This window comes from Hyperolius riggenbachi, chromosome 5, assembly GCF_040937935.1.
Source record: "Hyperolius riggenbachi isolate aHypRig1 chromosome 5, aHypRig1.pri, whole genome shotgun sequence".
In the NCBI taxonomy this organism is placed as follows: domain Eukaryota; kingdom Metazoa; phylum Chordata; class Amphibia; order Anura; family Hyperoliidae; genus Hyperolius; species Hyperolius riggenbachi.
In genome coordinates, this window is record NC_090650.1 from 119,475,599 (window position 1) to 119,493,924 (window position 18,326).

General features: G+C 43.5%; 1 protein-coding gene across 2 annotated transcripts in view; it reads right to left on the reverse strand.

Annotated features, from left to right (window-relative positions):
- The window catches only part of AZI2 (5-azacytidine induced 2), a 111,836-nt gene that overhangs the window by 73,985 nt on the left and 19,525 nt on the right, over window positions 1-18,326 (reverse strand). For both annotated transcript variants that reach the window (XM_068236204.1, XM_068236203.1), the window contains exon 2: window positions 4,314-4,543. In XM_068236204.1, coding sequence (XP_068092305.1) covers window positions 4,314-4,538 — 225 coding nt within the window. In that variant the 5' untranslated portion in view covers window positions 4,539-4,543. The remainder of the gene's footprint in view (window positions 1-4,313; window positions 4,544-18,326) is intronic.

Consider the following 18,326-nt stretch of genomic DNA (forward strand, 5'->3'; position numbering starts at 1 on the left):
TAGTACTGTTGTCCTGGGGGTTGAAAAGTGATCTGTTTCTAAGATTAGTGTGTATATAGGTCTCGGGGGGATTATACCTAGTACTGGGTCCCTCCTTTTTAAGAAAATATTTCTTAATGTTAATTTTACGTATAAACTTCTGAACGTCAATGAATGGGTCAAACTTATTGAGCTGGCAGGACGGGGCATATTTTAGCCCCCTATCTATCAATTTCATCTCATTCTTATTGAGAGGGCACCCACTGATGTTAAAAATACCTTGGCCAATCAATTTCTTGGCTTTTTCTCTTCTCCCCCCTCTGCACCCTCTTCTGCGCGCCGTTTGTTTGTGGCCCTTGGAGGGGTTCCCAAAAGGCTCTCCTCCAGGTCGTCCCGAAAGCGTGGCCTCGGATAGTTCAAGTGAAAAGGAGGTATTTCATTGTGCTGCAAGAGGGGATCAAATCTGTTATTTGTTGGCACTGCATAACGTGATTGAGGATCACCCTGTGGGTGTCCTCGATCTGATGGGTGCATATTAGAGTATGTTCTCTGTTGGGGGCCTTTATAATAATTTGGATAGTCATTTTGTGCAGGATTATGAGTTCTAGGCCTAGACTGGTAGTCATAACCCCCTTGTGGCAGGTACCCTGGGTTGTATCTGGGTGTTCCCCTCCCTCTCTGCTTACTTTTCCATTGAGGGGTGTGTCGTTGCTGTGGGGGTACTGCCGGATTCCCCCGACCTTGTGGCCATAGGTTAGATGGAGCACCAGGTTTATCAGGTTTAGGAACACCTTTCCCACCCAAATTGGGGGGAGGGGGTACTATAGGGGGATTCTCCCTATCCCGCTTTCTCACCTGCCATTTGTATGCCAGATGGTGTTTAAAGACTTCACAGTCTCTGGCGAACTTTTTTTGTTTTTCAATGATAAGACCTTTCTCATTTTTCTTTAGAGTTTCACATAATGATTTAGACCTGTCCTTGTATTCATCAGAGTTTTTGTGGGGCTCCAATAGTGTTTTGATTTCTTCTATTTCTAACCCTAGCCTGTTAAGCCTTTGATTTTTGCGTTTAATCAAGATTTCTACTGCCCCTAATCCACATTTTGTTAAGTAATTCTCCCATTCTTCATCGTTTTGTGAGTTACTCTCACCATCATTAGCTTCAAATTCCCACCAAATAGTTTTTGGGACTATGCCTTTCTTATGGTACCGTGTGAGAGTGGCCACATCCCACCAAGTGGATAGCTCTTTACTCATCACATTTTGTAGTTTTTTGAAATTTTGGTCTAACGAGCCCATATGCTCAGTAACATGTCCAAAAATTTCATCAAGGTCTATGTCCCTGTGGGATCTGAATTCAAACGGATCCATTGTAAGCCGCTGCCATAGGAGTTATTGAGAGGATAGGATTGCATATAGTTTTATGTATGTGAAATATGACTATGTAAGCGATGTGGGAGTGAGCTAGCAGGCAGCCACTAGCGCGCATGTACTTACACGCTATTTAAACACGCTGCTCTAATGGCTCCGTAGCCCCTGAGGAGTCGCCATAGCGACGAAACGCGTAGGGCGGAGCTACGGAGCAACGTTGCGTCTGACGTCACCGGACGCGGTGATTGGCTGACGGGCGCCATCTTTGTTTTTGATCTGGCGGCGGGGTTATTGCTCTACGGAGTTTTCTTCTCCGGTTGCCTCTGAGCATTGGCTGCATGTTTAGCCCAAGCCCCACACCGCATTCGTTTTTAGTGTACCATGAGCATTGCTCACTTTTAAATACAATCTATTTTTTAATAAATACGGGATTAATCCCTTTTACGCTATGTGAAGCGTCTTTTATATTTTTCTTGGAGGCTCATCCACCTAAGGAATCAGCTGCAGAGACTTGCCAGAGAGGCTGAGGGGTGGCCGATACCCCTGCTGCGCAGACGGGCCCTGTAGGCCGCACCATCTGGTGAGTCGTTACACTTTGGGGGGAGATATGCTGTGCATTTAACCCTGGATGTCATTCAGAATACACCTGTCTGATCAAGCTGAGACTATACTAGTGGTGTCTCCAGTGTACATTGTTAATTCGAATTAGAGACAGGGTTTGTAGAAAAAGCACAGGGGGAAAATTGTATTTCCTTTTTACATGGTCTGATAGTAATCTAAAGTGTTTTCTCTGGGCATCGCCCTCAGCACTGGTTATAAGCGTACAAAGAAATCATGTTTTTGGCTTATTTGATTTTCAGAAAAGTTAGTGCACGCCCATGGTTTTGTTGTGCATTTGAAATAAATGTAACTAATCTCTGTGTTTTTAACAACCTGGGTTTCCTTTTTATGTGCCCAGCTATGGATACACACTACACAGTACAGTATTGGCAGTCTCTTGCAGGGTCACATATCAAAAGAAAAAGAGACTAAGGCTAGTAACACACCAGGACGTTGCGTTTAGGGGACGTTATAGGGCACATAACGTGCCCCTAACGCAACGCCTGGTGCTCTGGTGTGGACGTCGGAGTGAGCCGGGTTGTGCAGCTCACTCTGGCGTCCGTGATGCTGTGATGCGTACTCTTGGACGCATGCGGCATCACGTGGTCCCGCCTGGCCAATCGCCGCACAGAGCGGCCGCTCCAGGAAGTAAACACTGCACGTCACTGAGTGCAGTGAATATTAATTAGCCATGTGCCCGGACGCTCTCCCCTCCTCCCCAACATGACTGAGCATGTGCAAACAGTCTAACGCGGCTTAGCCGCGTAGAACGCACAGCATGCAGCACTTTGCTGCGTTACAACGTAACGCAACGTGGGCAGTGTGAACAGCCCACTTGTGTTACATTGCTGTGCGTTGGGGGAGCGTTACAGGCTGCACTAACGTGCGCCTGTAACGTCCCTGTGTGCAAGAAGCCTTAGTCTTTAAAGTGAACCCGGAGCGAGAGTAATATGGAGGCTGCCTGAAACAAGCATGTGGCTAATCTAGATGTCAGTCAGAACACCTAATCTGCATGCTTGTTCTGGATCTAAATAAATATGGCAGCCTTTTAAAGTAAACCTGAAGTGAGAGGGATATGAAGGCTGCCATATTTAATTCCTTTAAAACATCAATCTTGTAGATCTTTCTGGCTTCAGCAGTGCCTGAATCACACAACTGAAACAAGCATGCAGCTAATCCAGTCAGACTTCTGTCAGCACTCCTAATCTGGTTGCTTGTTCAGGTTAAGTGTATGGGAGGCAGAGGATCAGCAGGACAGCCAGGCAACTTGAATTGGAAATGCATGTCAGCCTCTATAACCTTCTCACCTCAGGTTCTCTTTATAAAGTGAATACATGGATCATATAAAGACAATGAACAGATAAAAACAGTGTACATTTTCTCACTACTTGCACAAACAAAAAAACCTGAATTTATATTTAACATATTTGTAAGTAAGCAGGTTGCATAGATTACAGTACCTATATCTACAGAGTCCTCTCCCAATTAGAGAAGTTAAAACAAAAAAGGCTTAAAAAATGGCCCTGAACTCTTGCACAGGACAGAAGGAAATTTGACAAATGTACCCTGCGTATATGTTTAGGGCTGATTCACACTACGAGAGCTTTTTAAAAGCCAGAGATTTTAAAAGTTCTTGCTAATGCAATCCTATGGGGGATTTTTACAAAATCGCATTGCTCCAGTGTAAACGCTCACATAGGATAACATTAACACAAGCTTTTAAAATCACAATTGCTTAGAAAAGCTCTTGTAGTGTGAACGAGCCCTTACTAATTCCTCCTCATCTGTGACTAACCACAAGTGTAATTTGATCTCTCAGCCGTTTCAGCTGGCTGCCATGGCAGAGCAGCTAATTTGTAAACACAGGGGGTTAACAGTACGGGCTTGATTCACAAAAGGGTGCTAACTTAGTTAGCATGCCTAAAAGCCCCTTAAACGTTGCACCGGGTGCGCATTGCGCACAGTTTCGGGCGCACCCGGTGCAACGTTTTAGGCTCACCAGGTGTGATGTTTTAGGCACACCCGTGCGACGTTTTGCACGCTACGGGCGGTGCTAAACTTTGCACGCGATCAATAAAAGCTTTAGGCATGCCAACTGCTTAGCACCCTAGTTAGCACGCCCATAGCTTTTAGGCGTGCTAACTAAGTTAGCACCCTTTTGTGAATCGAGCCCTATGTCTGCTTCCATGAAAGCAGGAAGTAGACACTACAGGATTTGTATCAGCTGTAACAAAGAAATGTTTTTCTTCATAGGTTATTATGCTGTTTCTTATCTTTTAGAAGAGAGAGGAAGTTGTGAGTTCAGGTCTGCTATAAGAGTGTAATATCCAGGTTAATGTCGGACATGGAGACGCTGGATGTACCTTTTCTTCCATCTGTCTTAATCTTTTCTTCAGGGTGTAATTCTCCCTCTCAGTATCCTGCAGTCGCTTCTTAATGTCTTCATATGCCGTGACCAGAGCAAAATGTGAGGCCACGGATGCCTCTCCTGAGGACACAGAAAAAGGAGCATCTCCATCTCGCTTCTTCGTAATGTCTTCTTTTTCATGGGTCAGAATACAAATATCATCATCAAGAAGGGAATCCATGATGGCTGGAAAAAATAAATAAAATAAAACAAAAGTAAATGCCATGCACCATTTAACAAATGTACACAAGAAAAGCATTGTTCTATAAACTCAGCTTGTACTTTCCATTGTGCTTTAAAGTGAAATACTGTGTCCTCTCAGTAAAGAAGGTGAACAGCACAGGTAAAACTATATGCTTTAAAAAGAAAAAAAAACAAAACACTAAACTAAGGCACCATTTCCACTACACGCAGTACGATCACCTCATCGCACCGCATTTAATCTGCAGCTCTCGTTAATGGAACAGTTTCCATTGACTAAATTTCCTGCCGTGAAGCGGGCTAAATTATGGTGCAGATTTCCGCAGCACACAACCGAGTGTACATTGTCGCTAGCAGGAAGCCGCATGTCGTTGCATCTGGTTGTTCGAACGCCAACCGGAAGTACCCGCAGCGGGTTGGGACGCGATGTAGAGATCGCATTGCATCCCAAACGCCAGTGGAAACGGGCCCCAAAATACATTGTTATTATTCCTTTGTAAACTAATATCGTATTACAAATACCGTAATCTCTCCACCTCAATGTGCAGCAAGCTAAAATTGTCTAAGGCTATAAAACACAAATTCCACTTCCAACTCTGGCAATATTATAATGGTCATCTTCCTGCTCATGTAGGCAGCTCAGTGTTTTTCCCAAAAGACTACAAAAAACATGAAACAACTTCAAATGTTTCCTGTATTCATTTTAGATTTACTATCATAAGACTCATAATGACTGAGGGTCCCATAACCTGTTAAGCCCCATTCACACCTATGCGGGAATTGCACGATTCCCGTTTTCAAAAAAACGTTAGTCATATTCTAGTCTACGGCAGTGTTCTCACTACCACTGCGTTTTGCGATTATCGCTAATCACAAAACGCGTTACCTGCAGCGGTTTGCTGGCGATTCTGGAGCGATCGCTATTAGCATTGATAGAACCGCTTAATCGCGGTCGTTCGCAAAACGCTAATTTGTCCAGTGGTTTTTCAGCATTTATTGCAGAAAAATCACGCCCGCAAAACGCTAGCGGTAATCGCTAGCGTTTTTGCAATTCCTAGTGTGAACAAGACCTAAAAGGATGACATGTGCCTCTTAACCAATTACCAGCCCTGCCCACGTTCTAGTGTGAGATAACTTAGGGCGGGGCATCCTCAGCCGGCCAATCTCAGGCTGCCTCAGAGCGGGTCCTGGGAGCGATAAGCTATTTGATATTTACTAGAGATGGGAAGTTCAGATCTTTTCAATGATCCGGATGATTGATCTTTGATTCGAATCTCGGATCATTTTACTACCAAAGCATTCGGGGGTTGAAATGACTAGCAGGACAGGAGAAGGGGAGGGGGGGTGGACACACAGAGAAGGGGAGAAGATGCACAGAGGGCAGGGAGTGGACAGAGAAGGGGAGGGGGGTGGACACACAGAGAAGGGGAGAAGATGGACAGAGGGCAGGGAGTGGACAGAGAAGGGAGGAGGGAAGCAGAGAGCAGAAATGTTTGCTTGCACACAATACCCACATGCTGCAATCATATGCTTTACATATATTTTACCTATATGCTCATCTGTGTACCTTGAATGGAAACGTCGCACAGTGAAAGAAAGCATTCCCCAAAGCATTCCCAGAAGTGAAGCAGCTGTTTAGTGCCGAGTGCAGGAGGATCATATTGCGCTGCAATCACAGTACCTGCAAAGTTACTGAGCTGTGCTGAGCTGAGCCAAAAGCTTCCAATGTGATCACTGTGCACAACTACGGAACAGACAGCCTATAATCAGCAGCACGTTATAGCCAGTATGTGTGCTCTACACATATCTGGCAGTGGCACCCATGTCCCCTCTCTCTCTCATCTACCTGTATCCCTGCAAGGCTGCCTCCCCTCCAACAGAGCGATCCACCTCAGCTCTGCTTCCAGGACCCCGCTGCGAGAGGGGGGCGTGCCGCTCCTGGCCCCGCCCCCTTTGAGATCCAAATCACTCATTTTGATGATTCGGATGATTCGACTCACAAAATAGATTCGGATCAAAGATCCGAATCGTTCATGATCCGGACAACACTAATATTTACCTGCAGTGGGTGCAGGGTCAGCTCTCTTCTTCCCCCACTAAGCAGTGCTGTAACGGTGATCTCTTCCGGGTCTCGATCAAGTTAGAACATGTGATCAGGGTGGATGCAGGATGTCAGCGTTACAGCGCCGCTCTGCAGGGTAAGGAGAAAGCGTATCCTGCGTCCAGAGCAAGTAAATATCAAATCGCTTACGGCCCGCTTCCATTGCAGCAGAAATTAGGCCAAATCCGCATTTTTTTTCGTGCGGGAGGCAGCGTATTCACACAGGAAGGAAATGCTGCCACGCGTCTCGCAGGACGAACAGCGGCTAGTGGAAATGAGCCCTTATGAGCCCTTATCACTCCCTGTGCGGTTCTGTATTAGGCTGGGGAAGACACACGGAGGCAGGAATGAACGTAGCGCTGCAGCATGTTAAAGAAAAGGCTGGTAAAAGGTTAAAGGAAACCTGAATCGAGAGGAATACAAATGCAGCCATCTGCATTCTCGAAAAAAACAAAAACTGTGCCAATTGCCTCTAATACTACAAGTCACTGACCCAGAAAAAGCATGAAGATCAGATGCTTTGACTCCACTGATGCAGGTGTAGGACTCAAAAAAATCCTAAAGCTCAAGATTAACATGGCAGGCATGCAACTGGCATTGTTTAAAAGGAAAAGGCAGCCTCTGTATTCCTGTCACTTCAGGTTCCCTTTAAAGCCTTCTTCACGCTTGATGAGCCATGTTGTGGCGCAAATGTTACACAATCACACCACAATGGTCCCAAAAGGCCCCAACGCACATTACCACTGCTGTGCGGCCATACTGTGAGGCATACTTTCCAATAAAAGGACAGTCTCACTTTCAGGGGTGCCATGCACAGGATGCACAGCTGCTGCGCTTTGCTGCACAGGATGCACAGCAGCTGCGCTTTGCTGCACAGGATGCACAGCAGCTGCGCTTTGCTGCACAGGATGCACAGCAGCTGCGCTTTGCTGCACAGGATGCACAGCAGCTGCGCTTTGCTGCACAGGATGCACAGCAGCTGCGCTTTGCTGCACAGGATGCACAGCAGCTGCGCTTTGCTGCACAGGATGCACAGCAGCTGCGCTTTGCTGCACAGGATGCACAGCAGCTGCGCTTTGCTGCACAGGATGCACAGCAGCTGCGCTTTGCTGCACAGGATGCACAGCAGCTGCGCTTTGCTGCACAGGATGCACAGCTGCTATGTTACAATGGGATGTGCTGCATTAAAAATATAAAGATGGGACAAATTCTACATTTCCATGCATCCTGTATATAAGAATTGTGTGATCCGTGTAGGAATAGTAGTTAGACTTATGAAGCCCATACACGGTACAATAAAAATGTTAGCTTTTCCCATTTATTCGACCAAAACGATTGAATGAAAGTCAAAAAAATATATTTTTTGCCCCCCATCAAGAAAAACAAATGATTTTCCTGTTTTTCAATAAAAATCCGAACAACCTTTATATTTGATCATTTTTTAAAAAGATTTTCTGACAAATCAAACGTTCGTGCAAGGTACCTCGAAAACAACTGTGATTTTTTTGATTTAATGGAATAATCAAACAAAATTATCTAATCGAAAAAAAAGAAAATTTGGGATTCATCCCATCTCTAGATGAATATGATAGCCCCATAACTACCTCTACTTCTGAGAGGGGCTGCGGTGGTTCTGTGCAATGCGACGGACCATGTGAAGTGTAAAAGGAGCCTTATACATACTTAAAGGGGAACTGAAGAGAGAGGTATATGGAGGCTGTCATGTTTATTTCCTTTTAGACAAGACCAGTTGCCTGGCAGCCCTGCTGATCCTCTGCCTCTAATACTATTAGCCATAGCCCCTGAACAAGCATGCAGCAGATCAGGTGTTTCAGTGGTTCAGACTTATAAGTCTGATCTGACAAGACTAGCTGCATGCTTGTTTCTGGTTTTAATCAGATACTACTGCAGAGAAATAGACCAGCAGGGCTGCCAGGCAACTGGTATTGATTAAAAGGAAATAAACATGACAGCCTCCATATACCTCTCTCTTCAGTTCCCCTTTAACAGAACATCATTATATTGGATGGGCCTCCATTTCCTCACTTCTATTGTTAGGTAGAAGTATAAACCTGCTACAGCATTTCCGGATGCACAGGAAGCAGCTGACATGGAGAGGAATTTTTTTCTTCAGCAGAATTAGTATTTGGAACTAAACTTTCTGAGATGAATTTATCCCTCACATGGAATGATTCAGCATATTGGCAGCACTGCCAAGTCTCACTTAGCCAGCAGATGGAGGCACCCTACTATCTTTATAGCAAGAATCAATAATATTATGGTGGCTGAATGCTTTCTGGGAACATCCGCCAATAACAGCAATAACTTGGCTAGGACTAGTTCTTGTGGAAATAAGAAACTGACACACAGCTCTGATTTAGACAAAAGATGGAGCGATGTGCTTTATCCCATTACATGCTTACATTCTTGTGACAGCGAATCCGTACATAGCATTGCTATATTCTATGCACATAGAACAAACTAGTTTTAGCCATTTATTTAGTGAATAAATAGTAAGCCATAGGAGCCCTTTTTGAATCGGATCGCAGCCTTTTTCCGATTGCTAGAGAACGGCGATAACATGTAAATCACGGTGCTCATTTTCCACAACGATGCTTCATTCGCGATTCGTTTTTTTGCCGATTCGGGATTGCTGACGCTACATTCCTTATGGCGGCACAGCACAACACAGACAGCAGAAAAAGCAGCTTGCACGATCGCAAGCGCAGGTGATTTGGGCTTGCGATCGCACTTGTTAGTGGAAAAGGGCCCTCAGGGCCCTTTTCCACTATCAGTCGCAATCACAAACACCAGCAATTGTGATTTTTCATTTGCATTGCATTATGAGGCCTGGAACCCACTGAAATCCGCAAACGCAAAACGCAACCGCTAGCGTTTTGTCTGAGCGGTTTGCAAGCGGATTCATGCGAGTTTTCGGTCGCGTTTTGCAACAGTGTATTTTTTTCCTCAGCGGTTGTGTAGCGTTTTGCGTTTCGCGTTTTTATCCTGATTGGTCCTGTGAATTATTTTTAATTTTGTTACAGTGTGCTGAACCGCAAAACGCTAGCAAAACCGCTCAGTGTAGGTTTTGCTGAGCGTTTCTGCTAGCGTTTCAATACTTTACATTGAAGAGCTAACGCTCCCAAAATGCTGCAGGTCCTGCGTTTGCGTTTCTGGGAAACGCAAACGCTCCTGTGGAAGTTGCCCCATCCATTAACATCAGCTGAGCGTTTTGGCAAAACGCTAGCGTATCGCAGCGCTGCCAAAATGCTCAAAAAAACGCTCTTGTGGGTTCCAGCCCTGACTCTTAAATCGCTCTAGAAAGCATTTGCGATTTTCAAATCCAATCACTATAGTGGAAAATACTTTTCATGATTTCTATGATAAAGTACCAACCCTAGCGATTTAAAAAGTGGAAAAGGGGCCTTACCCTTTTTCCTGTGGGAAAATATTCTATTCAGGAAGAAGTTACTTACTATTATACTGATAAACTCTTAAAGTGAACCAGAGCTGAAGCACCCTCATGTATTTTACCATATATATTAGTGGGAACATTAGAGAAAACACCTACCCCGCTTTCTGTTTCATTCTTCACTGCTCAGCCTGCTTGTTAACAGCCCTGATAAAATCCCAGGCTGAGCATTCAGTCTGGCTTTGCTCAGGAATCATTATAGCTGAGTCAATATAGCAGAGCCAGAAGGGGGCAGGCTTGGGGTTGAAAAGACATAAGAGAAGAAAGACTAAGCTATAATGATTCCTGAGCAAAGACAGACACTGCTCGGTCAGGGATTTTATCAGGGCTGTTAACAAGCAGGCTGAGCAGTAAAATATAAGGCCCCGTTCACATTGCACGCGTTCCCGTCCGCATTTCGGGAACGTGTGCGGGAGGCCGACATGCACGACATCAGACAGTGCATAGAGTGCACTGTCTGATGTTCACACTGCATGCGTTCCGGACCTGTGCGGTCCGGGAACGCATGCTGCACGCGTTTCCTAGCAAAACGCGCGGCTGTCCCATTCACCTTCAGTGAATGTGATCAGCCACGCAACGCACAGAGACGCACATGACGTGCGTTCCTGTGCGTTGTGTTCTGAACGGAACGCGCCTGCGTTCTGTGATGTGAACAGGGCCTAAAACAGAAAGCAGGGTAGGTGTTTTCTCTAATGTTCCCACTAATATATATGGTGCTTCGTCTCTGGTTCACTTTAAGCTAGAAAAAAAAGTGATACATTTTATTTCACATTTGTCAGGTCATAAACAAAATCTCTGCTTAACAATATCACAGTTTGCTCATTTTGTATTTACCTGCACATCAATCACAGTCTTTACACATGGCTTCTCATAGAAGCTGACATACCAACTCTAAATAAGCGGTCAGTCAACTAGTTAGTGGAACAAATAAAATAGTGCATAGCTGGGAGCTTGAGGACCAAGAGGGGGCAAGCAGAGAGCCTTCTAGTGGCCCACAACTCTTGGGGCTATCAGTCATGTTTTTCTCACCTCAATTGCCAGAGTATCCCTGCAATATTAACCAAGCATTCACAGTGGTAACTATAGGTCTGTCTCTTATAATCTAAGTGGTAGCTTCAGTATTGGTGTCTTACTGTACACATACTGTATTTTGGATTTTATTGCTTCTACAATGTTCCCTTGGTGATTATAATTTTCGCATATGATTTTATGGGAGTTTTACTAAGTAATACTGCATTGTATGTGTATGTATTAGGGTGTGGTACTTTTGACTGTCTCACCTTTAAGTGTGAACTAACCCATTAATTAACATGGTTTCTAAGTTTAAATGGGATTTCTCTAGATTAGATACCTGGAAATATGTGTTTTTATAGAGGTACAAATACCCCTCCTAGGTCAATAGCCTATGCATACAGAATGCTCCTCAGGATCCCTGATAGAAGAAATAGGGGTTTACTGTACAGGTAGTCCCCGGTTAACGAACGAGATACGGACTGTAGGTTCGTTCTTAACCTGAATTTGTTCTTAAGTCGGAACACAGTGCCATCTCTGTTCCCTGTACCTCCTCTCTGTCCCCCTGTGCCTCCAGCGTCCTTCTCTGTGTCACATCTGCCATCTGTACCTGCGCATACAAGTTTAAAAGCCATTTTTTTATTTGAATATTCCAAAATAGATTTTCTCAAAAACTGCAAGTCCAATTTGAAAACATTTTTTTGACTTGTTCCCATGGAAACACAGAATCCATGCCGTTCGTATCGGCGGGTCGTTCGTAAGTCGGGCATTTGTAAGTCAAGGACTACCTGTATCATTAACATTGTTTTAATTCAAAATATTTAGTTGCACCGCTCTGACACATACAAAGATAAATAAACACTCCTTCAAGCCTATGAGCATTTCAGTGCATGCTTTTCACCCTCCTCTTTGCATAACTAGGGTTACACAGGTGGCAGCCATTAGCAATTCCTCCTTTGCTGGACACCATCTATTCCACCAGTTTGCCGGATTATTTTCCGGCAAAATGAAAGGAGGGGAGGGGTTTCTCCAATAAATGTAAAATATTTTACATTTGTCATCATGCAGCTGAAAAAAGGCTGCTATTTATTGTTATAATTTAGAAAATAGATTTTATTTCTGAAATCTTGTATTTTTAATTTGGGTCCACTTTAATACAACATATTTAATATAAATTCAAAAATCTTTTAATTGTATATTCCACCTACGGTATATGAATTACTACAAAACACACATTTTACAAGAAATCTTGGCTATTATGATACATCTTGGTGCCTGACACACCCTTTGCGGCCCCCCAATGCCACTTCCTTAGAGGCTCAAAAAGGGCACTTATTTGATTTCCCCAGCGCCAAGCTAGGTGCCGTCACTTCCGACACAAACCACAAGCATACTCACAATGTAACGCATATCTAAAACAGCCTCTTTTTCTTTTTCCCTCTTTTTTCTTTAAAACACACCTGACCCAAGACAAAGCTACCCAAGGTAAGCACGATAGTATGCTCATGCTGGACCCACGTAGCTCTATGCGTTATACGTTTTTATTTATTGTATTTATAAAGCGCCAACATATTACGCAGCGCTGACGTTCGCTTCTTGTTTCTTCCTGGTTCTCATAATCACTACTTGTAAAAAATTGACTTTTAGCTGAAGTGAAATATTCAGAAAGAAAGAGGCAAGCTTGTAGCAATGTTCCCTCCCATTATCTCCTCTTCCCCACCCCACTGACTACCCTTAAAGTGAACCTGAGGTGAGTGTGATACGGAGGCTGCAATATTAATTTCCTTTTAAACAATACCAGTTGCCTGGAAGCCCTGCTGATCTATTTGGCTGCAATAGTGTCTGAAGTACACCAGCAACAAGCATGGAGCTAATCTTGTCAGTTCTGACAATAATGTCAGAAACACCTGATCTGCATATGCTTGTTTAGGGTCTATGGCTGAAAGTATTAGAGGCAGAGGATCAGCAGAACTGCCAGGCAACTAGTATTACCTAAAGGAAATATGGCAGCCTCCATATAACTCACCTTGGGTTTACTTTAGGGAAAGGGAGGGTGATCATCACAGCAAGCCCGTGTCTTCTTGTAAAAAGAATTGACTTTTGTCTAAAGTCCAAAAGGTGTGTGTGTGTGTGTGTGTGTGTGTGTGTGTGTGTGTGTGTGTGTGTGTGTGTGTGTGTGTGTGTGTGTGTGTGTGTGTGTGTGTGTGTGTGTGTGTGTATGTTGTTACAGTGGGTTAGAGTTGGAATCTGCATTGTCATTATCAGTTAGCTATGTCCCTAACTTCCTGGCAAATTAAGGGTTATAGTATAGTAGATACACAGGGGTACAAGAGTGCCCAGAAAAAAAAGGAAGTGGGTGAAAAGCTCTTCAGTAGAAACAATGGCAATAGTAAAAAGTCCTAAACATTTTGCCCACTATCGAAAAGTAACTTTTTCCCCTGAAGTTGGGCTTTAAAGAAATACCAAGGTGAATATAAACTGATGAGCTACACTATTAAATCTAGCCTCCTACCTACTTCATACTTTTTGGGATATTCCACAATTTATTTTATGTTTAAATCTACTTTAAGGTTTTAATGTTTCATTATCACTGCTCAATGATGCAGTCTTGGAAGTATGCCAGAGCTAAAACCTATGAACTATTGACCCTTTTCATATCTTCCCTGCTCTCTGCTAGGTAAGCATTTTATGGCTGTACTTCTTGATCAGTGAGGGTTAGACTTAGACTATAGTCCGACTAGGTCTAGACTGGAGATAAACTGTCACTTGCATACCTGAATGTCAACTCTTTCTGGCTGTGAAAGAAAAAATTGAAAAGAAAAAAAATGGAAGACAGACTAGTTATTTGTATGCGTGGCACTGCACATCCACATGTTTCATCAGTTTATGTTCACCTCAGTATTCCTTTAAGGTTTACATTAGATGTATTAGCACCTTGTTTCTAACACTCAACTGCAAAGCAGAGAACCAATATGGAAAGAAAAATTCAAACACAGATAACCTTGACTATAAGATCATACTGTAGAATATATTGCTAAGATAGGATTAAACAAGCCTGAAGAGCCAACAAAGCCACAAAAACCGTGCATAAGCAGATCAATAAACTGCTATTTTCAGAAAACAACATCACAACAAATCTCAGCCATCTCAGTTCCCCAGCAGAGTTTTATATTTACCTCCACAACGTGCAGCAGTCTGTAGCTCTGGTTTGCTTTGCTCTCCATCTCCTCGCATCCACAAAGCCAAGTCCTGGTACAGGTCTGAGGCCTGGTGCACACCAGAGGAGTTTTTCTGAGCGTTTTGAGTTTTTAAATCTGCTGCTAATGTTATCCTATGTGTCTGTGCACACTGGAGCAATGAGGTTTTGTAAAAAACCCCATAGCATTACATTGGGAAGAGCTTTTGAAACCTCTAAAAGCTCTTCCCAATGTAATGCTATGGGTTTTTTTTTACAAAACCTCATTGCTCCAGTGTGCACAGACACATAGGATAACATTAGCAGCAGATTTAAAAACTCAAAACGCTCAGAAAAACTCCTCTGGTGTGCACCAGGCCTGAGATGTTGGAATGTCACAGAGGGACATTATTGTGTAACTATAAGGAGTGGGACAGCGAGGCGGACTTATCTGCTGTGACAGGTAAATAAACTGGTGCTAGTGCTTCCCTGCATAATCTGCAATGGTAGCTACCAAAGGAACATAGAAGGAGAAGGCCAAGTAAGAAAATGACCCAAGTCTTTCCACTGCTTCTTCAGCGTCCACAGGGGCTGCTCTCACAGTAGTTACACCATGGAGATATCTGCAAGGCTGGAACTTGAATAAACACCACTGACTCCAGATAACATACCTTCTGCTTTCACTTTCTGCTAAAAGATATGGAAAGTGTAATGGTCTTCTGTTTCTAGAAATGTATGACTGATCAGTATTTAAATGAAACATGTATGAAGTCAGTAACTGTGCCATACCAGGTTAGCTTTACTGGAGGCTGTGTGTTAGGATATTACACAGTGCCTTGGGAAAGTAATCACTCCTCTCGGTCTTTGTCCTGTTTTGTCCCATTACAATCGAGAATTAAAAGCAATCCTAAAGTCTAGTTAAAGTGGATCCGAGGTGAACTTTTTACTCATTGCATAATTGTGTTCCTTTCCTATTGTTTATAGGGCGTTCCTCAAGCCAAATACTTTTTAGTTTTAATACTCTTAATTACCTGTAAATTAAATAAACCACGCCCACAGGTTTTCAGAGAGCCTTGGCAGTAGCAAAGGCTCATGGGAGCTCAGTCTGGGCAGGAGGAGCAGGAGGAGGTGTTACTAGCCATTGATTTCAGAGGCAGAGGGGAGGAGGGAGGAAGGGGAATAGGTTTTTTTCACAGGCTTAGTGATCAAGATACAGATACGCCTGCCTCTGTGTAATGTTTACAAAACAACATGGCTGCTGTCATTGTATCACAGGAAGAAATAATAATTTTCTATTAAAGCTGTATGCAGCTACAGTGGTGTGAAAAACTATTTGCCCCCTTCCTGATTTCTTATTCTTTTGCATGTTTGTCACACTTAAATGTTTCTGTTCATCAAAAACCGTTATTAGTCAAAGATAACATAATTGAACACAAAATGCAGTTTTAAATGATGGTTTTTATTATTTAGTGAGAAAAAAAACCTCAAAATCTACATGGCCCTGTGTGAAAAAGTGATTGCCCCCCCCTTGTTAAAAAATAACGTAACTGTGGTTTATCACACCTGAGTTCAATTTCTGTAGTCACCCCCAGGCCTGATTACTGCCACACCTGTTTCATTCAAGAAATCACCTAAATAGGAGCTATCTGACACAGAGAAGTAGACCAAAAGCACCTCAAAGCTAGACATCATGCCAAGATCCAAAGAAATTCAGGTACAAATGAGAACAAAAGAACTGTAATTGAGATCTATCAGTCTGGTAAAAGTTATAAAGCCATTTCTAAAGCTTTGGGCTTTTTGCCATTATCCACAAATGGCAAAAACATGGAACAGTGATAAACCTTCCCAGGAGTGGCCGGTCGACCAAAATTACCCCAAGAGCGCAGAGAAAACTCATCTGAGAGGCCACAAAAGACCCCAGGACAACATCTAGAGAACTGCAGGCCTCACTTGCCTTAATTAAGGTCAGTGTTCACGACTCCACCATAAGAAAGAGACTGGGCAAAAACGGCCTGCATGGCAGAGACAAAAGTTGAACTTTTTGGAAGGTGCGTGACATCTGGCGTAGAAGTAACACAGCATTTCAGAAAAAGAACATCATACCAACAGTAAAATATGGTGGTGGTAGTGTGATGGTCTGGGGTTGTTTTGCTGCTTCAGGACCTGGAAGGCTTGCTGTGATAGATGGAACCATGAATTCTACTGTCTACCAAAAAATCCTGAAGGAGAATGTCCGGCCATCTGTTCGTCAACTCAAGCTGAAGCGATCTTGGGTGCTGCAGCAGGACAATGACCCAAAACACACCAGCAAATCCACCTCTGAATGGCTGAAGAAAAACAAAATGAAGACTTTGGAGTGGCCTAGTCAAAGTCCTGACCTGAATCCTATTGAGATGTTGTGGCATGACCTTAAAAAGGCGGTTCATGCTAGAAAACCCTCAAATAAAGCTGAATTACAACAATTCTGCAAAGATGAGTGGGCCAAAATTCCTCCAGAGCGCTGTAAAAGACTCGTTGCAAGTTATCGCAAACGCTTGATTGCAGTTATTGCTGCTAAGGGTGGCCCAACCAGTTATTAGGTTCAGGGGGCAATTTCTTTTTCACACAGAGCCATGTAGGTTTTGAGTTTTTTTTTCTCACTAAATAATAAAAACCATCATTTAAAACTGCATTTTGTGTTCAATTATGTTATATTTGACTAATAGTTAACGGCTTTTGATGAGCAGAAACATTTAAGTGTGACAAACATGCAAAAGAATAAGAAATCAGGAAGGGGGCAAATAGTTTTTCACACCACTGTATATTTGCTTTGTAAACTATCTAAACTTTAAATAAGATATATAGACAAGTTACTTGTTATAGGGTAAACACACGTGTATTTAGGTGGATGCGTTTTTTTTTGGTTTTTTTTACGCAAGCTCTTTTTGGAAAAAAATACTCGGAAGATGGATATTGCCCTATGTAGAATTGCACAGTACAAAGAGAACAAAAAAATAAAATGCCCTCTAAGGGCTTGTTTACACTGCAATAGGTTTACCAAGCGCTTTGTGATTGTAAAAGCTCTTGCAAATGTTATCCTATGTGTGTGTTCACCCTGGAGCAATGCGATTTTGTAAAAATCCCCCATAGCATTGCATTAGCAAGAGATTTTAAAATCTCTAGTGCTTAAAAACCTCTTGAAATCTGAACAAGCCCTCAAACGCATTCAATTTGACATGTTGTAGTTGAAATGGACCCTTAGGCCCCATTCACACTTGCGTTTTGGCAAGTAAACGGACCGGATCCTGACCTGATCCTGACCTGATCAGAACCGTACGGTTCCGATCTGGATCCGATCCGGATCCGGTCCGTTTGCATCAGGCATGCATCAGGCTGCCATCTGGATCCGTGGGCAAAAAAATAGCGAAATTTTAAGAAAAACATGTTGGGGTCAGCAGAAGGTGCACCTGGTGCACCTGTAGAATCAGGTTCCTCCGCTGTAGGCCTCACCTCCACCTCCGACATTCTGCCAAACAGCTCCAGCACGTCTGTCACTGCTGCTCCACTCAAAACATGCTTGGCCCATGTGTCCCCATCCGAAATGGCCGCTTGGATACGCATAGGAAGTGGGGTAGAACGTCAGGTTTTTGTAGGCAGTGTGTTCTGTGCCTTCCGTTTCCCATTGGTTTCTGTGTTCCGGATGGTGCTGTCAGGCTCAGGTCCGGCTCCGGTCCGGGTGCGTGGGCCGGAGATCCGGACCCAAAAAATAGCGCATGTTGGAAAAGAGTCCGGAGTCCGGATCCGATCTGGCTCCGGTACGTACGGAACGGACGCGTGTGAACGTCCGCATAGACTTTACATTGCTATGCGGAACGTACGGTCCGTTTGTACAGTATGCGGTCCGGATCAGATCCGGAAAATCCGGATAGCGAACACTAATGTGAACCGGGCCTTAGGCTAGGAATACACCTATCTGTGCAGAAAAGTTTTATCACTTTTAATCTCCCCCTTCAATAAGGAAAAAAATATA